General features: G+C 39.7%; 1 protein-coding gene across 2 annotated transcripts; it reads left to right on the top strand.

Annotated features, from left to right (window-relative positions):
• The first annotated feature begins 160 nt into the window (after positions 1 to 160).
• On the top strand, positions 161 to 22,304 carry TCTE3 (t-complex-associated-testis-expressed 3). 2 transcript variants are annotated; one of them, XM_008589186.1, is made up of 4 exons: positions 161 to 290; positions 8,104 to 8,310; positions 19,872 to 20,030; positions 22,031 to 22,304. In XM_008589186.1, exons 1-4 carry the CDS (start codon positions 183 to 185, stop codon positions 22,139 to 22,141), a joined length of 585 nt encoding a protein of 194 aa, XP_008587408.1. In that variant the 5' UTR covers positions 161 to 182; the 3' UTR covers positions 22,142 to 22,304. The 2 variants fall into 2 exon arrangements, with proteins under 2 accessions (XP_008587408.1, XP_008587409.1); XM_008589187.1 differs by lacking the exon at positions 19,872 to 20,030 and having other exon boundaries at positions 183 to 290; positions 8,104 to 8,194; positions 22,031 to 22,154.
• Positions 22,305 to 23,581: the final 1,277 nt, after the last annotated feature.

Raw genomic sequence — 23,581 nt, 5'->3', positions numbered from 1 at the left:
CGCGGCGCGCGTGGATGACGCAGACCGCGCCCGCCCCGCCTCCGGGTCTTAGAGCGGCGCCGGAAGGCGCGTCCGGCCGCGGGGGGTGCAGGCGCGAGGCTTCCGCTCTCGCGGGAAGTGAGGGAGGCGTTTGGTGGCCGACGGCAGTAGGAGGACTCGAGCGTCTCGGGTAGCAGAGCAGGATGGAGAAGCGAGGCCGGGGCGGGAGGGTGACCCCGAGCCAAACCCCTCAGCAGACGCCGGCGACGCCCCGGAGAGACAGGAGGGCTAGCATGTTCGAGAAAGAGGCAGTGAGTGCGGGACCGCGAGGGGTCGAGACGGCTGTTCCCGCCTGTCGCTCCGCGCTCCCCTCAGGCCTGTTCTTGTCACCAGCCACAGCACAGGGGTCAAGGTTTCCTTTTTCTTTCTCACTAAAGCCCGAACTTGGGCTGGGCAGCCCCCTCCAGACTTGGGTGTTAAAGATGTTTTTTATTTTTCAGTTAAGGGCTTAGAACCCTAAATCAACCGATTGGAAGACTTTTTACAAAGATCATCTTGCGTTCTTCTTAGGCTTAGCTTGGAGATTTTCTAAAATAATCTATTATTGCTTTGTACGAAAATACGTAATTTCAGTATATTTAGTGCCACTGTCCGTACAGAGGCAGTTTCACCGGCCAAAAATGAGTGAGGTATGCTGTACTTAAAAAAAAAAAAAAAACACCTGACAAACCGAGTAGGACAAAGAGTTGTTTCGAGTTTTTAAAACATCTACGCTCTCAGAATTTGAAGAATATACAGAAGAAAAAAGTTAAATTAAAAATATCCTGGGGCCGGCCCGGTGGCGCACTGCTACAGTGCGCTGCTTGGGAAGCGCGGCGGCGCTCCCGCCGAGGGTTGACCTGCCGCTCACTGGCTGAGCAAGGAGCGGGGGCAACACCGAGGGTTGCGATCCGTTGCCGGTCACGAAAAAAAGACAAAAAGACAAAAAAAAAAAAATCCTGTCTGTTAACTTACTATTTGCTATTAACAGAAAATGTCATTATTTGTTGGAATAACACCAATATTTGCATATTGTCATACTTTGAAAGCCGTTAATTTAATGAATATTACGTCTTTTATTGAGACATTAAGAGACAAATAATTTGCCTTAGGATGCAAAACTGTGTAATGATGAGCTGAGACTGGAACCTGTGTCCTGGGATTCCTGGGCTAGTTGTCTGTAGTGGGTTTTTTTGTGTGTGGTTTTTTTTTTTTTTTTAATTCCTACTTAATGAGACCCAAAATTGGTGGGATGAGGGCAGATATAACAGGCAAAACACCAATTTCTGAAAACCCTAAAAGGTTTCACTAGCACTCCAAAATAACAAAAAAGCAAATTCTCAAAAAAAGTCAAAACATTTTAGATTCTAATGATGTGTCTTTGGTGTCCGCATTTTACAGAAGAACAAACTAAAGCAGGGAAAGTAAACAGGCTAAGTTCACACAGCTAAGAAAAAGAGTACAGCAAGTCTAGAAATCTGTTGTATTTCAGACTTCACCTCCCAAATGCTGTGCTGTATTGTATGGCAATAAATCTAGATAACATAGATCACCAGCAGTAAGGGAAATTTTCTATATTTTGAGGCATACAGGGTGACTTTTATAAACTTACTACCTGCTAAAGGTCTGAAGTAGTCTTAAAAGTTGAATGAGCCTGAACTCAAAATGAGGAGACACGTAGAAGATACGTGTGTGTATGAACAGACTTGTATGTATGGGTAGGCTCTTGGTATATAGGCTAAAATCAGAGTGAGGGGAAATGGACCAAGGCAGTTATTGTTTGTTTGATATGGATGTCTTTAGTCATAGCTATCTTTAAAATCGACTCTTCTAGAGGTAAGAAATATGAATAGACCAATAACTATAAGGAGATTAAGGATTCCACAACTGCTCACTAAATGTACCTGAGGACACTGAGTGTACTAAAGAGTCATTTCTAACTTTCAGGTAGTTGATAATTCCCATATTTCTGAGCACAGGAAAAAGTAGGACACACAAAGTAATTAATATGAACATCTCTTGAATATCTGTCCTGCATTCATTTCTTTTCTTTTGGTGGTAGCACCTAATTTTCTTTTAGAGAACTAACTCATCTCCCATCAGATAGAGGGTTGACGGGATTCTGAGCCACTTTTCTTAACTTCATAGTGAGTATGAGACTGAAATTAGGCTAATAAGATGAACTCTTTGGAATGACACAGAGAAAATGGTTGAGGTTTATTTTAAATGGAGGATGGCAAACTGAAGTTCCCCGTGCACTTTCATTTGCGATTCTTTAAACACTAGCAAATAGCATTTAAAAATACAGCCATGCATTGCTTAACGATGGGGATAAGTACTGAGAAATGCATTGTTTAGGCAATTTTCATGATGTGCGAACATCATGAAGCATACTTATACAGACCTAGATGGTATAGCCTACTACACACCTAGGCTATATAGTATAGCCTGTTGCCCCTATGTGAATAATGTTTTGTGCCTATGACGTTATGACAAGTATGATGTACTAGGCAATAGGAATTTTTTTTTATTTTCATTATAATCTTATGGGACCACCCTTGTATATGCAGTCCTTTGTTGACCAAAATGTCATGTGGCATATGACTGTACATTAATATCTCATTACAAAGCTCAGTTTATTCTAGGACTATAATAAGGAGCCTCATTGTAAGGAAATGCCACACCAATAGTTTAAATAATTAATCTCATGTTGAATTAGAAGATGCCAAAAATTTGATCATATTTAAAACTTATTCCTATGTTTAGGAAAAGTTATTAAAGATTCTTCATTAATAAAAGGAGTAAAATACTCTTTGATAAGAGTATACTAAATCAGATGACCAATATTATACATAAAAAAGAAATGGCAGAGATGTGAATTTTCAGCATATTAGGATCACTAAGGGCTGTTTTCAGGCCACACATGCATGCCCCATCCCCATGAGAATAATTGTTGTTGGGAGCTACTGTTAATGATACAATGTAGTTGTATCCCTTAAGTATATTGTGGTGGAAAAGATAGCAATCGTTACCCTAAGAGGCATTCTCTTAACAAAGAAGAACAAAGTGATTTTTAAGAGAGGTTTAGGGAGCTAATAATGCCTCTTCCACAGTTAAAGGATAGGCACAGAAGTCTGAGAGATGATTAAAACAGCAGATTTATTTCTGACGAGGGACTTTTACTTGCAACCAACGTAGAGTAACTCTTACCAGAAACTACTTCAGATAACAATATATGAAGCAATTGTTTTTATTGGTTGTATGTCAGATAGCACAGAATAGTGATCTCTGAGAGAGGAGAAATAGGTCAGGTGAGCTCCAATATTATCCCCAACTTACTGCCTCATGAGAGTTTCAAGGCCACAACATGAGGAGAGATTTTTTTTAGTTGAAAGGAAGTTAGGACTCTGGAGCAGTCAAGATAGCATGAGACTGCAGGGCAGGTTATTGGAAAAGACAGGGCTGCACAAAGAGCTCCAGAGATCTTCAGAGGGTTTCTCTTGAGTCCTCAGATTAGTGCATCAGTGCATCTGGTGTGGAAACCACCTGAGGGCAAAGAAAGAACCACTCAAGAAGATCAGGAAAAAATCATTGGACTCAGAATAGTTTGTGTAAATCACCAGTAAAAGTAGAAAACCATGAAAAACATAAGGCTTTGGTTAGAGTGCTAAAATGGTATTCTCTCAGTAGTGCAGGGGAAAGAAAATAGTCCAGACATAAAGGTGTCTCTGGTTTTGCCTATCAGAGCCTGAAAGCAAAGCTCAAGAAGATTAAATTGTTTTCAAATTACTATATCCTAGAAGAAAACTCAAGGATATCTTTTAGAAATATAAAAACATTCAGCATGTAAGAAGGTAAAATTCACAGTGTCTGATTGCCAATTAAATGTTAGCAAACCTGCAAAGAAGCAGGAACCCAAAATGAGAAGAAACAATAAAAACACACCAAGAAATGACACAATGATGGAATTAATATAAAAGGATACTTGAAGCTATGATAAAAGTTATTGTATAAGTTTTCATCAACTTAAGCAATTACTATATAACGTTTATATTACAAAGGAGTTATAATTACATTCCATGCATTGAAGAATGTAGAGAAAAATAGAGCATGTTAAATCCAAACCAAGTAGGTAAAAGATAAGATGCCAGAGATGAAGATACACTCAATGGGATTAACAGAAGATTCAACACTGCAGAAGAAAGGATTAGTGAATTTAGAGATAAAAATATATATTTATTAGAAGATATCAATAAGGTATGGGAGAACTTCAAGTGGCCTAATATTCTTGTAACTTGAGTCCCCAAATGAGAAGAGAGGGGACAGACAAAAAATATTTGAAGAAATGAGAAATTTCCAAACTATGAAAACTATAAACCCACAAATCCAAGAAGCCCAATGAACTCTGAACATGAGACATGAATAAAATTATGCCAAGACATAGAACAATCAAATTGCTTGAAACCAGTGATTTAAAAATTTAAAGGCAGCTAGACAAAATAAACATACACAGAAACAAAGATAAAACAACAGCAGACTTCTCAGAAAAAAATTCAATACAGAAAACATTGAGAAATTATCTTTAAGTCCTGAGAGAAAATAACTAGAATTCTATACCTAGCTAAAATGTCTAACAAACAAAAAAGGTAAGAGCATCAGTTTCAGTTCTGCATGTAAGGAGCTTGGAGTCAGCACTGCATCCTAACAAGTAAAAAGCTGAACAAGATGAAAATTTACCTCATATCTGGAAGAGACATAGGGTTGCAGGGCAAACCACTGTCCCCCAAATTGAAGTGACAGGCAGATGCAGAGAATCACAACATAACAGAGAACAAAATGTGGGCACCAATGTCAGGGTAGAAAAACCTGAAATGTAATTGACAGATTGCTGGAGGCTAAGTGTGGGCAATTCAGAATTAAAAACTGCAGGGAAATTCAGTCATAGGGTGATCCCCAAACTTTTCTGAGTTTTACCACGAGTTAAAGCAGGTTCCCAAGTAAATATTTTAGAAACATTCCCTCATGCTTCTAGCAAGGAGGGTGGGAATGGGGACATTTTGAAGTACACCAAAGCATTCTGTTCTTAATTAGATATGCCTGCAAGAGAAACTGGTTAACCAGAGCTTAATTTCCTGTGGGTTTGCAGAGCCTAACTGGCAGGGGGGAAGAAAAATGCCCAACTCTAGCCCACTCTAGGTATTCTATCCCACTTAAGTGGGGAGGGAAAAAATTGAGAAACATTTGTGAAGTCAACAGTTCAGGGGCACAGTCTCAGTAAAAGGTTGAAACCTAATTATAAGACTTTAGAATGCTCCCTCTCCTCCCATACATTGCCAGTACAGTACTAGAGGTTATTTACAGCAGTTCCTTTTACTTGTTGTATCATATTTGGCTATCAAGAAAAAATTACAAGGCATTCTAAAAGGCAAAGAACAAAAGAGAAAAAGCAAGTATCAGAACCAGACATAGCAGGGATGTTGGAATTATCAGAGAATTTAAAACAACTATGATTAATATGTTAACAGATGTAGTTGATAAAATACCATGCAAAAACAGAAAACAATGTAAACAGAAATTCTACAAAAGAAAAAGAAATTCTAGAGATATATATATATGTGTGTGTGTGTGTGTATCTATATATATCTTGAGACATTTAAAAAATTTTTTGAACTGAATGAAAATGAAAACACAATGTATACAAAAACAGAAAACAATGTAAACAGAAATTCTACAAAAGAAAAAGAAATTCTAGAGATATATGTGTGTGTGTGTGTGTATCTATATATATCTTGAGACATTTAAAAATTTTTTTGAACTGAATGAAAATGAAAACACAATGTATAAAAATTTTGGGGATGCAGCAAAACCAGTGCTTACAGGGAAATTTATAGCAATAGAGACATACATATATTAGAAAAGAAGAAAAATCTAAAATAATTAAGCTTTCACCTTAAGAAAAGGAAGACCAAATGAAATCCAAAGTAAGCAGAAGAAAATAAATAATAAAAATAGCAGAAGTCAATGAAATTGAAGACAGGAAATCAATAGAGAGAAAATCAGAAAATGAAAAGCTGTTTATTTGGGGGCTGGCCTGGTGGCGCACTGCTACAGTGCGCCGCTTGGGAAGCGCGGCGGCGCTCCCGCTGAGGGTTCGGATCCCACATACAGACCGGCCGCTCACTGGCTGAGCAAGGTGCGGGAGCAACACCGAGGGTTGCGATCCCGTTGCCAGTCCCGGTCCGGTACGGGCGCGACACTGAGGGTTGCAATCCGTTGCCGGTCACGAAAAAAAGACAAAAAAAAAAAAAAAAAGCTGTTTATTTGAAAAGATCAATATAATCTTAAGCCTCTTGCCAGGCCAAGAATACAAGAGAAGTAACACTAATATCACAAATACAAGAGGGGACATCTCTATAGATCCCGTGGACATCAAAAGGTTAATAAAGGGGCCGGCCTGTGGCTCACTCGGGAGAGTGCGGTGCTGATAACACCAAGGCCACGGGTTCGGATCCCATATAGGGATGGCCGGTTTGCTCACTGGGTGAGCGTGGTGCTGACAACACCAAGTCAAGGGTTAAGATCCCCTTACCGGTCATCTTTAAAAAAAAAAAAAAAGGTTAATAAAGGAATATTACGAGCAATTCTTTGAACATGAATTTGATAACCTAGCTGAAATGGACCAATTTCTTGAAGGACACCATCTGCCAAAACCTGCACAAGAAGAAGTAGACAATATCAACAGACCTATCTAAAATTGAACCAGCAGTTAATAACCTTCTAAAACAAAATGCACCAGACACAGTTGGGTTCACTGGTGAATTTTACCAAACATGTAAGGAAGAAATTATACCAATTCTCTACAGTATCTTTCAGAAGATAGAAGCAAAAAGGAATACATTCTAACTCATTCTATGAGATCATATTCATCCTGATACCTAAGCCAGAAAAACAAACTACAAGAAAAGAAAACTGCAGACCAATATCCCTTTTAAACATTGATGCAAAAATTCTCAACAAAATATTAGCAAACTGAATTCAGCATTATATTAAAAGTATTATATACCATGACCAAGGATTTATTCCTAGAATGGAAAAATGGTTCAGCATAAGAAAATCAATCAATGTAATATACCACATTAACAAAATGAAAAAATAAACCATGTGATTATCTCGATCAAGAAAAAGCATTTGACAAAATTTAACATGCTTTCATGCTAAAAACACTCAACAAACGAGGAATAGAAAGGAAACTAACTCACCATAATAAAAGCCATATATGAAAAACCCACAGTAAACATTATACCCAAAGGGGAAAAACTCAAAAATATTCCTCTGATGTAAGGAATAAGGAAAGGATGTCCACCTTCACAACTTCTATTCACGATAGAACTAGAAGTTCTAGTCAAGCAATTAGTCAAGAAAAATAAATTTTACACTATTATTAAAATGAAGCTCACAACTTTAAGAGGCCACAGCATTTATTTGGAACATAATAGGCACTAAATAAATATTTAATGCATGTTGGATGTCACAGAATGAGTATTGCATGTGAAAAGCATAGACAGATGTATATGCTAAATCAGTACAGTTTGATATCTTTTCAGCTTAAGACTTATGAATGTGTTACCTAAATAATTGTATTACTTATTCAAAGTTAAATAAAATATTGAAACAGAGAAGGATAATATTTTCATAAGCTCAGAGTTGTGAGAATAAAAGGTTTTCCTTACATTTCCTACCCCACTAGCCACTCAGTTGCCCTCTCTGGAGGCCACTTTTGTTTCTAGTTCTTTTGGATCTTCTGTGAATATTCTAAATACATACACGCATATCTATATGTGTATATTTGTGCATAAGATAAAAAGATAGTATTCTTTTCTCTTTTACCAAATTGATAGCCAGCAGTGAATCTAGGATTTAGTGATCACATTATCATAGATATCTGTTTTAACAGTTTTCTAAGCTTTGTGTCAGTCCTGCCCTACTGTGCCAGAGTTCTTTAATCTGAAATTTTATTTTACAATTAAAAAAGTAATGTCTATCCCTTTTCCATCATACTTCCCTCCTCCTCCCCCCCTTTTTCAGTTTGCCCAGATCTTAAGAGAAAGACTGAGAGAATCAATTCATGATGTTCAGTATGTGGAGCCTCCATTTGATGACTCAATCGCTGATATAGGTAAAGAATGGAAGAGTGCCCTGGCAAAATTAAAGTTTGCTAATTCATATAGAATGCAGCCATTGAGGAAATTTCAAGCCAATTCAGTAGAATCTAAAGTCCAGCAGATACTGAAGGTAAGTTGATAGATATTTGTGATAGCAGTATTGTATTAGGGTTCTCCAGAGAAACAGAACTAATAAGGGATTATATATATGAGGAGATTTATTATAGCAGTTGGATAATGCAATTATGGGGCCAGGAGGTTCCACCATCTTACATCTGCAAGCTGAAGAACTAGGAACATCAATGGTGTAACACAGTTCAAGTCTAAAGGCCTAAGAACCTAGAGTGACAGAGTCCAATAGTGGGAGAAGTTGGATGTCCCAGTTGAAGCAGTGTATTAGTCTGTTTCTGTTGCTTATAACAAAATAACTGGAACTGGGTAATTTATAAAGAAACTATATTTACTGCTTACAGTTTCTGAGGCAGAGAAGTCTAAAGTCTAGGGAATACATCTGGTGAAGGCTTTCTTGGTGGTGGCTTCAGTAACACAGGGCATCACATTGCAAGATGACGGAAGCAGAGAGAGGAACTCTCACATGCTCAGTTTAAAGCCCTCAGAACCATGCCTGTGATCACCATTAAACCATCAACTTAATCACCACTTCAAGGCCCCATCTTTCCATACCATAATAGGATTTCTCATCCTCTTAGGAGTCACAGTGGGGATCAAACTTTGAATACATAAGACTTGAGGGACACAATTCAGCCATATCAAGCAGAGAACAAATTTGCCCTTCCTCCACCTTTTTGTTTTACTCAGGCCCTCAAAAGATTGGATGGTGTCCACCCACATTGATGAGGGCCATCTTCTTCTCTGTCTGATTCATATGCTTGCTGATTTCTTCTGGAAACACTCACAGACCTAATACCTGGAAATAATGTTTTACCGGCTATTGGGACATCCCTTATTCCAATCAAGTTGACACATAAAATTAACTATCACAAGTATACCCTTTGTCAACTGGGGACCCATACAAGTCTCCTTAAAACAAAACTTAATTTCCAAATAAGACAATAACAAGGTCAAAATTTCACCTAATATGATACAACTATGCTGTGTAAAACTGAAAAATGCACTAATCCCTTCTCTAGAAGAGGAGGTAAAGTTCTTGAGTGATGTTAATATTCTCCTGATATTCCATAATTTAAATACTATAATGTAAAATTAACAATATTTTAATACTGATAAAAGTCAATATATCTTATGTTACATGATAAGGGAATAAGAAAGAAAATATATTTGCTTAATATATGTGTATATATACACACATAGTCACATAAGGAGGAAATACTCATGACAGTTATAGTCCTCATTTCTATAACTGGTCGTGTGGTCATAATTGGTATTTATAACTACCTTCTTCAGCTACCATTCATTTTTCCCTTTGCATACAGCAAGTACCTCACCTGATCATGGTTCTTGACCTGGCGGGATGACCCAAACCTTCATTCCTGAAGGATCTGGGCCATTCATAGTCTTGTCTAGTTGGATTATTACAATTTTCCATTGGTGATGGGGCATGGTAGTACTAAGTTACACCCTAAGGAATTTTCTGTATTACAGGCATAATTTTTCTTCATTGTGGAGTAGTGGTCCAATTATCCCTTGGTAGTAAGGATTATTCACCCAAGCCAACACCATAACTTTTCTTTTTTTTTGCCTGTTGACTCAGAGGCAGGAAGAGCCCAAAATGGCCAGGTGGCACTCATATCTTCCAGTTCAATGGAATCGTGTTTGCATCTTCTGGTGGAAGCATTCCTCCCTCTGGAACTAAGACCTCTAGACCAGCAGAGCATAAAGTTGTGGAAACAGGAAGCAAAAATTTTGCTAGTGGGTTATATAACACCCAGTTCATGATGGTAATTTTGTGTACCATGGTCAAGCATTCAGTCTCTACTAAGGCCCAGCAGCAGGCCAAAAGCTGTTTTTCAAAATGAGAGTAATTTATCTGTATATTATAATGAGGCCTTTCTCCAAAGTACTAAAGGTCTCTAATGTTATTCTTCTGCAGGGGCCTGCCAAAGGCTCCAAACAGCATCTTGATCTGCCACTGATATTTCAAACACCACTAGATCTGCTGGCTCATGTGGATCACGTGGCAGAGAAGCTTGCAGAATCCTGGACCTATTGCAGAGCCATCTTTTGTTCTGAGATCCACTCAAAGCTAGCAGTTTTCATGTCACTCAATAAATGGGTCAGAATAACACAGTCAAATGAGGAATATGTTGCCTTCAAAACACAATGAGTCCAGACAAATTGGATACGTAAAAACAAACAAACAAACAAACAAAAAACAATGAGGGCTAGTAGGCAGTGTGCTTATTTTTTGGTTGCAGGATAGGCCACATGCAACAACTCACCCTTCACCTTAGAAAAGGATATCTTGATGTGCCTAGAAATCTCACTAAAGTAAAGGCCCATAAGTTTTAGTAAGATTTATTTCCAACCCTCATATACAAATGTCTTAGCAGTAAGTCCAGAGTAATTGCTACTTTTTGCTTACTAGATTCAATCAGCATAATGTCATCAATGTAATGGAACCACCAGTGTGATATCTGTGGAAAGGAAAGACATTAAAGTCTCTGTGAACTAAATTATGACACAGGGCTGGATGGTTGTTGTATTCCTGAGGTAGAACAGTGAAGGTGCATTGCTAGCCTTGCCAGCTGAAAGTAGACTGCTTCTGCTGGGGCCTATGGACAGGTATGGAGAAAAAGTCATTTGCCAGATCATCACTTGTACTGTAGGTACCAGGGGATGTAAATTTGCACAAGCAATGAAAGCACGTCTGGTACAGCAACTGCAATTGGAGTCACCATCTGGTCAAGCTTAGATCATTCACTGTCATTCTCCAAGATCCATCTGTCTTCTTCACAGGCCAAGTAGGAGACTTGAAAGATGTGGATGGGAGTTACCACCACTGCATCTTTCAAGTCCTTGATGCCAGCACTGATGTTTGCAGTTCCTCCAGTGGTGTGGTATTGCTTTTGATTTAGTCTTTTCCTAGGTAGAACAGTTCTAACTGCTTCCACCTGGCCTTTCCCGCCATGAAAGTCCTTGCTTCACAAGTCAGGGAACAATTGTGGGGATTCTGCCAGTTGATAAGTGTTCTATTCCAATTGCATTCTGGAACTGGCCACGGGCTAAATTTGTGGACCCACTGGTCCCAGTGAGAGATAATATTGAGCTGAAACTTATTGATCACCTGACCTCAATAAGCTCCCAACTTATAGGATCCCATTCTTTCCCAAACCATGTCCTCACTTTAGCAGTAGACAACCTGCAAGGCTGGGAGCTCAACTTGCATTGTAAATAAGCTAGTTGCAAGTTGAGGTTCTGTATTTTATTTTCAGCAGTTTCAGCCCTTCAGCTACAGGAGTTGAGCCTCTCCTTTAGGGAACACATAGAAGTTCTGTAGTCATTTGAGTGGGGAGTTCACCTGGTCTCATCCTTTTCTTTCACTTCTTTGTCCTTAGTTTTTCAAAAAATGTTTGAAAGTGTCATATACAGATACTTCATATATGTGATCGATTAAGAGTATTTAATATAAATATTTTGCATATCTCTATAAACAGTTCACATCATGGACTATCAATGCTCTTTTTTTTTTTTTTCCCCCTTTTTGTCTTTTTTTACTGACCGGTAACGGGATCGCAACCCTTGGTGTTGCACCCGCACCACGCTCAGCCAGTGAGCGGGAACCAGTCTCCACATGGGATCCGAACCCTCGGTGGGAGCGCCGCCGCACTCCCAAGTGGCACACTCTCCAGTGCGCCACTGGGCCGGCCCATCCTTTCCAATTTGAATGCCCTTTATTACTCTTGCTTGCCTAATTGCTCTGGCCAGGACTTCTAGTACCATGTTGAATAAGAGTGGAGAGAGTGGCCATTCTCATCTTGTTCCAGTTCTTAGAGGAAAAGCTTTCAGCTTTTTCCTGTTAGGTGTGATATTAGCTGTGTGTTTATCATATACCTTTATTGTGTTGACGTACATTCCTTCTATACAAATTGTTGAGGGTTTTTTTTATCATACATGTGTGTTAGATTTTATCAAATGCTTTTTCTGCATCAGTTGAGGTAATTACATGTTTTTGTCTTTTATTCTGTTGATGTGATGTGTGACATTTGTTAATCTGTATATGTTGAATCAACCTCACATCCCTGGGATAAATCCCACTTGATTATGGTGAATGATCTTATTTTCTTAATTAATTATTATTATTTTTTACATTCTAAGATGTTGTTGTGGAACAGTTGGGTTGTAGGGGGAGAGAGGAAAGGGGCAGGGGATAGGATGGGAGGATGAGGAAGCGGGGAGGAGGGCATGGTCAAGGCCTGTGGCACCCCCCTTATTCCAGCAGAGGATCCCAGGGGCTTCTGATAGTGGTGCAGTCATAGCTGGGCTGGATGCAGAGTCGGGGGACATGTCTGAGGCCCTCAGCACCCCCTGCCCTAGGTCGGGAGCCTGGGGTGCTTCTGGCAGTGGCCTGGTTGTCATTGCTGGGCTGGATGCAGATGTCATGGGTGTATGGCTGAGTCCCTCACCACCTCTGACTCAGGGGCCTGGGGTGCTTCTGACAGCAGCCTGGTGTTGTCGCTGGGCTGGATGCAGACACTGGCAGGTGTGGCTGAGACCATTGGCCCCCCACTGCTCCAGCTCGGGAGCCTGGGGTGTTTCCAGTGGCAGCCTGATGGTGTTGCTGGGTTGGATGCAAATATCAGGAGGAAGTGGCTGAGGCCCTCAGCACCCTGCAGTCTGTCTTGGGAGCCTGGGGTGCTTCTGGTGGTGGCCTGGTGGACATTGCTGGGCTGGATGTGGAAGGGGCTTGGCTTGGGAGCCTGGGGTGCTTCCAGCAGCAGCCTCGTGGGTGTCACTCAGCTCGGAAGTCCAGAAGCGTCTGGTGAGGGCTTGGTCATTGCTGGGCTGGATGTCAATGGGGTGTGTGGCCGAGGCCCTCAGCCCTCTTTCCACCCTGGCTTGGGAGCCTGGGGGCCTTCTAGCTCTGCTAGGTTTTATAGGTGTTCTTTGGTGGTATTAGACCTTTACTAGCTAATATCAGAACTTTATCTCTGATCTGTGGGTTTTTTGTGTTTTCTTTCAGTTCTGTGTTGGATTATTAGCTACTCCCACCACTTAAAACTCTACACTGGAACTAATTTGTTGTCCTTTGGCTACTTCTAAAATGGGTGGGAACCAGCATTTGAGCCCTGTGGTTGAGCTAAATTGCTGCTTTGCTTGCTGATTTTCGAGGGAAGGCTTTTCGTGCAGCTCAGGTTTTAATTGTTGACCTTGTAAGCACTTTTAGGTCTTGTGAGGTCGGGTACCCCTAGGTTGTGTGGAAACTCTGGTCTGGTCCTTAATCTTTTCTCAGATGGAAACTGCATCCCCTGCAGTTCTGTGTTTCTAACCTGTCTCCACTGAGTGGTCCTGCACTGATTGACAGGCAGATCAGCTGTTCATGCTGTGCTCCAGTGTTCCCCTGGTGGGCCTGTCTCCCCCAACCCCCACACTCCAAACACATCCCATGGGGTGGGCCATGCTTCGGTCCCTTGTGATGACTCACCAGCCTTTGAGTGGCTCCTTTTTTCAGTTATCTGTGGCCTGTCACTCCTAGGTAGGTTTACGGGAATCCTGTCAGTGGTCTTGATGGCCTGGGGTCATCTCCCACTGCCGCCTCCAGGCAACTTCATATGAAGGGCACAGCTGCATCTTTTGCCAGCTCTTGCTCCATGTGCTCACCAGGGCCAGCCTTGAAGTGGCTGGGGCTTGAAATGGTCAGAATGGTCCTTTCTTTCTCTCATCTTGGTTTCTCCCACTTTCATGAACACTGTAGGTCTCTTCTCTTATTCCCCTGAGCTCTAGAGGCCCCAGCTTGGCAGTCATTGCTTTTTAATAGTTGTAAATTGGTTGATTGTGGGAGAGGGTAACTCTGTGTACCATCTATTCTGCCATCATGACCACTGTCCTTAATGATCTTTTTAATATGCTGCTGGATTTTGTTTCCTCGTTTTTTGTTGATTTTTTTCATCTATGTGCCTGTAGTTTTGTATGTCTGTGTGTGTGTGTGTTCTTGTCTAGTTTTGGTATCATGGCTATGCTGGCCTCATAATTTGAGAAGAATTGGTATTAATTCTTTCAATGTTTGTTAAATTCAGCAGTGAAGCCATCTGGTCCTGAGATTTTCTTTAGTGGGAGAATTTTTGTTAGTGATTTAATCTTGTTACTCGTAATTGATCTGTTCAGATTTTCTATTTCTTCTTGGTTTAATCTAGGTATATTGTATATATACAGGAATTTATCCATTTGCTCAAGGTTTTCCAATTTGTTAGCATATAGTTGTTCATGATCCTTCATATTTTTGTGGTATCAGTTGTAATGTCTTCTTTTCCATTTCTGATTTTAATTATTTGAGTGTTTTCTCTTTTTTTCTTGGCTAGGCTACTAATGGTTTGTCAATTTTTTTAACCTTTTAAAAACCAACATTTTGTTTTGTCAATCTTTTGTATTGTGTTTTTAGCCTCAATATTATTTATTTCTGCTCTGATCTTTATTATTTTTTTCTTTTTACTAATTTTGTGTTTAGTTTTTTTTTTTTTTTCCAGTTACTTGAGATGTATCATTATGTTACACTTCCCTCTGTGTAATGGAGACGAAAAAAGAAAGAATTACTCAAAGCACCATGAATGAGGCCTGGAGGAACTGCAGCCCATCAGGGAGCAGCCCCTATTCAAAATTAGCTTTTCTTTTTATTGACAAGACAAGGAAATTTCACAAGAAAAATGAGTTGATTCAGTTATCAAAGAAGAACATAAAAACAAAGGCAGTGTAAAACTAGTAACAGCAGTAAAATTAACAATGTGACATTCCAGAATGCAATTTGTAAAAGCTAAGTTGATCCACCAACAAACAGCTTGCCCTTAGCAAACATTTTCTTTTTTGACATCTTTCCCTACAGCAATTTCCTTAGCATATTTAAACAACAATCAAGCAGCTTCCTCAACATATCTTAACAACAATCAGTAGGTTAAATAGTCAAATAGTCCTTCGAGCCAAAATTGAACCAGCGACCTAAAGTAGTCAAAGTACACAATCCCATCCCTAAACTGTGATTAGAAATGATTATATGGGCTTTTGCCAAGTTATCTGTGGACTTTTGTCCCCTAACTGAAAGCTTTAGCCCCATTCATGCATTTACCTAAAAATCCTAAAATCAAAGGAGAATCAAGATTTCTAACCCCTCAGCATCATTAGATTGTTTACTTAAAATCTTTATGCTTTTTTGATGTAGATGTTTATTGCTATAAACTTCTCTTTTAGGCTGCTTTGGCTGTATCCATAGATTTTGGTATGTTGTGCTTCTGTTCTCAGTTGTTTCAAGAAATTTATTAATTTTCTTCCTAATTTCTTCTTTGACTCATTGGTAGTTCAGGAGCATGTTGTTTAATCTCCATGTATTTGTACAATTTTGAAAGTTCCTTTTGCTATTGATAACTAGTTTTATTCCATTGTGGTCAGAGAAGATACTTGATATAATTTCAGTTTATTTAAATTTGTTGAGATTTGTTTTGTGGACTAACATATGGTCAATCCAAGAGAATGTTTTATGTGCTTATGAGAAGAATATATATTTTGTAGTTGTTGAATGAAATCTTCTGTAAATATCTCTAAGGCCCACTTCATCTGGAGTTCAGTTAAAATCAAGCATTTCGGGCCGAGCCCGTGGTGCACTCGGGAGAGTGCGGCGCTGGGAAGTGCAGCAGCGCTCCCACTGCAGGTTCGGATCCTATATAGGGATGACCGGTGCGCTCACAGCGCTCACTGGCTGAGCGCGGTGCGGCCGGTCTCAAAAAGGACACACACACAAAAAAATCCAGCATTTCTTTTCTAGTTTTCAGTCTTGATGATCTGTTCAATGCTGAGAGTGGGGTGGTGAATTCCCCAACAATTATTGTATTGGAGTCTATCTATCTCTGTAAATCCAATAATAATTGCTTTATATATCTGGGTGCTCTGATGTTGGGTGCATATATATTTGCAATTATTACATCTTCTTCTGAGTTGACCCCTTAAACATTATATAATGACCTTCTGTGTCTATTTTTATAGTTTTTACTTAAAGTCTGTTTTAGTTTATGTAAGTGTAGCTACTCCTACTCACTTTTGGTTTCTGTTTGCATAGAAAATGTTTCTCCATCCCTTCACTTGCAGTTTATCTGTGTCTTTAAAGGTGAAGAGAATTTCCTGAAGGCAACATATAGTTGGGTCTTGCTTTTTAAAAAAAAAAAAATTATTCAGCCAGTCTATATCTTTTAAGTAGGGAATACAGTCTGTTTATATTCAGGGTTATCATTGATAAGTGCAGACTTACTCCTGTCATTTTATTGATTGTTTTTTGGTTACTTTGCATATCTTTTTTTTCTTTCTTTTCCCTCTTGTTTTATTATTGCAGTTTGATGGTTTTCTGTTGCACCCTCAGCTGGGGTTAGTGCCTATGAAGATTGCTGGGATCACCAGTGGTGAGGATGGTACATGTCCAAGGTGTTGATAGGGGCTGCTGGGGTTCTGTCACTTACCTTTTTCCTGCAGGGAGAAGTTCCTCCTGGTTCCCAGCTGATCCTGGCTGTGGGATGGTGCAGCAGAGGCTGCATGTTACCTTTCATTCTCTGTGTGGCTGTCCTGAGTTTCTGTGCTTACTAGCATTTCTGTTACTCCTTTGATGTGCTGTGGTGCTCTCCTTTAGTTATTTCTGTCCAAATGTAATTGTGTATTTGTTGTTTTGTCTGTCTTTCTGGTAAAGATGAGCAGTAGGGTCTTCTAATCGGTCATCTTGCTTTTCCCCCATGAACAGCAATTTCTGTCCTAAAGGTAGTTTAAGTGTTGACTGTATCTGATCACTTAAACATATGCTCTTATATTGTTAAATTAAAGACACTTAGTCTTTTTATTAAAAGGCTAAGATATAGGGACAGAAAAATATTTAGGTGAATATTAAGGTAGGAAAGGTAAAGTTTCTCCTCTACTTAAGTTTTCCACATGGACTAAGAATTAGCTGACATAAGACAGATTAACAGGGGGAAAATATGAAAAGTTTCTTTAGTAATTTTTACTTGTATGTGGAGGACTTCACAAGAATAATGTGGACACAAGCTGTTAGAGCTAAATGCTCACATAGTAGTTCAAATAAAGGGTAATAAATTGTGAAAATGTGACCAGACAAAGGGGTTTGGACTAAGACAGATAATTGTGGAAAAGTGTTGGGAATAGAAGGGTTAGTTTAACAGGGTTTGTTTGTACATATTTCTCTTGGCCTCCACGCCCCATCTCTGATAATAATAATATCGCTCTTCCTCCTGGTACAGGGAGGACACCTTCACATAGGAGTTTTATCTTCTCCTTTCAGGAAGAAAAAGGAAAGTCAGAGTGTTCTTTTGCATCTGCTTTTTTCAAGTGCTTTTAACTCAAAATAATCAGTATGCCAAAGCAGCACATTTTGATGTGGTCTATTTTGATCTCTATACCACTTTCCAACCTCCCTCTACAACCATAGACATAGACATGTTTCTAAACTGAAATAATAATTTTCAGATGATATTTGGCAGATATAATGGCTCATGAGCCATATTTTAGGAAATGAAGAAATTCAATCAATTTAATACAAGGGTTATTCATGACCTGCTTCTCTGATGTAAACACTAATAGCAAACATTCATGATGTGAGAATGGACATTCTGGTGTGTCTCACACTTGGCCCTACCACACAGGCTGAATTCGAATTTATTGAATATAGTAGGATTTTAAGTTGCAGTTAACATGTAATAATTCACCGGATTACATTGTGTGTGATGGGGCCTGGAACAGCTTATTGGACATGTAGGTGGATGGCTTGAGATCACGTGCCCTTGATTTAGGGAACACTGAATAAAGTTGAGACATAGAAATTGGTGGAGTTCATGGGTATCTTCCTACAGCAAGAGTTCATTATTTATTAAAAAGGGGAACTTAGGGAGATAAAGCCTGGGATCTGTGAGGCAACCCAGAGGAGCCTGGTAAGTAGAGGGTGAGTAGGAACCAAGAGGGGGAAGATGACCCCTCTGGCTTGGAGGACATGGAAAGTATACTCCATTTCCTGTCCACTTTAAATTAAAAGCCATTAAGGCTTTACATGGGGCTCTCTGGGCAACTTCATGCCTGAAACACAGCAAGAGTCCAGGTAAGAGCAAGTAGCCTACTGAATGGGCAGGGCCAAGAGGACCAGAATCCCGAGAGAGAGATTTTGGGGGTGAATGGGGAGGCAGACAGTGTTAGCATCCTGGAGCTTTAAGGTGTGGAGGATTGAGGTGAGAGGAATTTGGGGAAAACCTGGAAGTAGTGAGGATAATCCCTTGGGTTTAAGAAATTTATTTTCTAGTCAGTCTTCAGAGTTCTTAAAATTATGTACTTAGGGCTTAATTGCCAATCAATTGCTTAAAACTGTCAGACAATTAATATGAGTGAGTGAAGTGGATGCAGTAATAGCCAGCCAAAGATAAACATGCCCAGTTTTACTCTTTTAAAACACTAGGGGACCAAGCACAGTTGTCAAATACTGTGCAACTTTTTCTCGTTGTGGACGTCCTGGAGTTGCCATTCTGAGAGATCTGACTTAGGGATAGCACCCCAGGCCTGAGGGCCAAGTATACAGTCAGCACGTGGGTGGCGGGCTCCTGGGTAGATGAGCAGGGGTCGAGTTTGACTCCGAGAAGCCCGAGCTTGAGCTCTAATCAGATTCAGAATGGAGTGCAGGTGCTGTTGATTGTCGGGAAGGCAGAGCCACGGCCACATGCTGGACCCACTTTTTGATCCAGAAGCATTGTAGAAGGGAGACAAAAGCAAACAAAAAAACATGCTTACACTCCTAAGAAATTAGCTGGTACGGTCCACTCACTATCCCCAGAACCTAGAGCATTGCATTGCTGTCATGTGCACCAAGCCAGTTAGTCCACAGCCCATGTGGTCTGCTCACTGGGCAGTCCGGTTCTGCTCATGGCTTGTAAGAAAGAGTAGTGCTTCATGGCCTGTGAGCCACGTCTGTTTCCCAAAGCTATATGTTAATGTATTAATAAAGGTGATTAGAAATATCTGCATTTTCCTGGAGGCCAGAGAAAAAAAGCAGTGGAGTGAGAAACCACCTGGAGAGGGCTGGAAAGAAGCTAGTTTTAATCCGAGGCAACTGAAGAAGAGGTGAGACATAATGCAGGCTCTGGATCCAAGTTACCCTTGCTTGAGGAAAACAAATCTGAATTTTAACAAATACATAAATTAAATAAGGTTCCTTTCCCCAATAACTTCCAAGAGCTTTCTTTTAAAATTCCCCTTAGGTCTCCCTAATAACTGTTTGACAGAGTAGTCTAATAAAAGTAAAACAGGTTAAGTGTTGATAATGAAGAGCAATTGAACATAGTTAAAAAACCAAAATAAATTTTTAAAAAAGTTGTTATTGAAATAAATTGGCAAGCATAAAATTTATTTAATATTATTTGGTTAGGGATATTTGTATTTTTAAAGCAGTTATATGTATTATTTAGATGCGTTTTCTACTTGAATTTTTATATAGAAAATACTTGGTTTGAAAATTAGATTTTTTTTTTAAAGGAATGTCTTAAAGATGTCAAGTATGATGACAAAGTCTTCTCTCATTTGTCACTTGAATTGGCAGACCGCATACTGTTAGTGGTCAAAGAATTTGGGTTCCACCGTTACAAGTTCATTGTAAAAGTATTATTTATTCAAAAGACTGGCCAAGCAATAAATGTAAGTATCCCATTGATACAGCATCTATCAATTATCTATCAATTAGAACTATAAGGTATCTCCTCCCCAGTGATTTGATATTTATTGTGATAATTCCAAGGTACTTCAAGATCCCAAGGTGCCCCTTGACTTAAAGGATCATTTTGTTAAGTATATATTATTTCACTGTAAATTATTTGAAAAGTGCTAGAAGTAGCAATTTGCTATAAATAATTTATTAAATTGCATGGTTATGTTTTCATACCAATTTTGACTAATGTCAAATTAACTAGTAAATTTATTTTGGGTACTAGTGGGTGTTAGGTGCTGAGGAGAATACAAAGAATAAAAGACGTGGACCATGATTCTCAAGGAGTTTTTACTTTAGAGTCAAGGAACTAAAGCAACACAGTTTAGAATTTAATAGAATAAAATAAAATGGATAATACAAACAGCCCAGGTTTTGGAGTCAGATTGCCTAGGTATGAATCATGGCAGTGATGTCTACTGTCTGTGGCCTTGGTGTAGTTTTTTTTAATCTATAAAATGGTGATGATAAAACCTACTCCTAGAGTTATTGTGGAGATTAAATGAAATTATCTCTATTAAAATCCTTAATATAGTCACCAGCACAGAGCTCTCAATAAACAGTAAGCTATTATTATCATTATTTGTAATTAAAAAGATAATACCACTAGGCAGTGTGAGTATCCAGGGAGTTGATAGTGAATATGTGGAAGTTGGGAATAAAAGAGAGAAAATTTCTGTTTGGAACACTCTGTAGAGGCTTCGTGGAGGAGGGGACAGTTGAATGGCGTGTGGGAGGAGAGTCTAGCCACCGTCAGTGGGACAGAGGCGATCCCAGCCCAGGAAGTTCCACCACAGACAGCATACACATTTCAGTAATAGGAAGGTTCTAGATGGTGACGCGTGCTCTAGAGAGAAAATTCAGGTAGGTAATATGGCAGAGTGACAGAGTGGCTATGTGGGCTCATCTAGAGAAGGGAAGACCCTCTGCGGTCTGGATGATGAGGACCCAAGCAAAGATGCTAAGGCAGGAGTTGGTGTGCTTGATAAGTAACAGGAGTAGCTGGGCTCTGTTTAGCTAGTGGAGAGCAGTAGTATGGGGAGAGGGGATTACTGTTCAGCAAACCACCCCAGAGCTCAGTAGCTTAAAACAAAGCTGTTTGTTTGCTCACCATTCTGTGGGTCAGCTCAGCTGGGTCAGCTGCTTGGCTTTTCTGTAAGTCTTAATGATGCACGTGCAGCCATCTGATGACCCACTGGGCCTGGAGGCTTGTGCTGGCTGTTGGTTGGGGCACTGGTTTCTCCTACATGGGAGCCATCATCCTCTGGTGGATCGAGTGGGCTTCCTTACGTGGGCACAGCATTTCACCAGGGTGAGGGCAGAAGCTTCAGGATCTGTGAAGGCCATGCTTGGAAGTTGCACAATGTCCTGTTCTGTTGGTCAGAGCAAGTCACACGACCAACTCATATTCAAGGGATGTGTGGCCACTCCAGATCCACCACAGAGAACTAGGCTGTAGTCAGATCACGTGTGGCTTTATAAACGGGACAAAGGGTTGAGGGTTTTCCACAACAGCCAGCTTGTGTACTCAATGCCATTTCTTCATTTCAAGGCAAGGTTCGAACAAAGTTAAGATTGAAAATCATTTAAGGGTGGTGAGAAGAATTCATGATCAAGGACTTTAACATAGCAGGATAGTACTATATGCAGAGCTAATAGACCCCATTACAGGAGCCACTGTTCCTGCCCTGGACACACCAGGGAAGGTAGCGTCCCTCTGAGTTAGGTAACTACCAGCCTCCAGTGAAAGAGAAGGGTGGACCGAAGCAGCATCACTCAAGTCTTTTCATGAAGGAAAATTGGGAAAATTACTTCTTAAATATAACTTTCCAAGATACTGATACCATGTTTTAAAAAATCAAGCTAGTGTAGATTTGAAAACTACTTGTTAACGTGTTCAACCTGAAGTTGGTCTCAAACATTTCTCTCGCAGGTTGCCAGCAGATGGATCTGGGATGTTGCATGGGACAGCTGGGTTGCAGTGAAGCATGAAACCGAATCTTTCGTGGCTCTGGCCTTGGTGTTTGCTTTGTACTGTGAATAGCTTGTTCCATACACTAGAGAGTGTTTACTTCCCAACTTTTCAAAAACAAGTGAAATTTGTAGACTTGTGAACTTCATAGTATCTTTGATTAGTTACATTGCTATTTCCAGTGGAGGCTTCTTATTGTATTCTTTTGACAACAAAGTAAAAGCTAGATTTTTTACATTTATGCTTACTACTTATATTAATTAACATTCTATTACCCCAAAGTTGTGTAAGAGATGTGTGTGTGTATATGCATGAATTCTTCAGTGGATTATAATATAGTGAACATATTTATTATTCTTTTTAAATTTAAGAAAATTAGAATTTTCTACAGGAAATTAAGAATAAAAATTTAAAAAAAAAAAAATAAAGGTCTGGAGACCAAAAAAACTGTCAAATTAAGTAGATGTTAAGATAGAGTTTGGAAAACTTCTGAGGGCAGGCACATTTTGGATAGTATTTTAGTACTTTGTATTCATCTTTTAAAAGAAATTATCACATTTGAAGGAAAGATGTTAATATTTTTACTACTTCCCTATCTAATATCCTCCCTCTCCAATCAAAATGCTTACAAATGTGTAGTTTTTCTATTTGCTGGTCTGTTAGTTAGACTCTTCTTAGACGTGAGAACTGAAAAGCCCAACATAATTATTTTAAAAAATGAGGAAAATTTTATTTCCCAGGCTTTTGACCAAGGATCCAGGTTCTTTCCATCTTCCTACTCTCCCCACAGACTTCCATGTTCATTTCTTTACCTTGGCAGAATTTAATCATGCTGCCATAACTAGACCAGCCATAACCCACCCATGGGGTTGGAGCTAGAGCTAAGCTTCCCTGAAGCACACAAAAGAGTGTGCTTATGCAATGTACAAATTGAGATCTACTAGCATGGAAGCATGGTGGACTTGGGGAGGCAACCAGTAATGTCTGCGATAAACAGCATGATTTTCACATTTGTACTCAGAACTGAGAACACCTGGTCCAATAGGTCAGTTGAATTACCCATTAGTTGAATGATCTGTAAACACATAAGTAGAGGAAGGTTTTCTTTTCACTTATGTTGTATGATGAGTTGGTGTTGCTGTTTCTGTTTATGAGAGACGATGACCTGAACTGCAGGTCCTGCCTGAACAACACAAGTGGAGTTGGGCTGAGGGAGTGTGTGAAAGCCTGGTGAGAATTGTTCTCAGAAAACCATTTGAGCCATACTTTAGCATTTGGAGCAGAATGAGTGAGTAATTTAGGATTAACAATTCTGTACTGCAGAGCATAGACATGATAGTTGTACCCCAAAGAATCTTCAGAAAAGGAGTTATGAATTGCTAATGTTGGCCAAATTAAAAATCGGTAATAAATATATGAAATATGGGGCTGGCCCGGTGGCGCACTGCTACAGTGCGCCGCTTGGGAGCGCGGTGGCGCTCCTGCCAAGGGTTCGGATCCCACATACAGACC

The sequence above is a fragment of the Galeopterus variegatus genome, unplaced genomic scaffold (genome assembly GCF_000696425.1).
Source record: "Galeopterus variegatus unplaced genomic scaffold, G_variegatus-3.0.2 Scaffold5285, whole genome shotgun sequence".
Classification (NCBI taxonomy): Eukaryota; Metazoa; Chordata; class Mammalia; order Dermoptera; family Cynocephalidae; genus Galeopterus; species Galeopterus variegatus.
The sequence above is the reverse complement of the archived record's forward strand: the minus strand, read 5'-3'. Positions and strand labels throughout refer to the sequence as shown.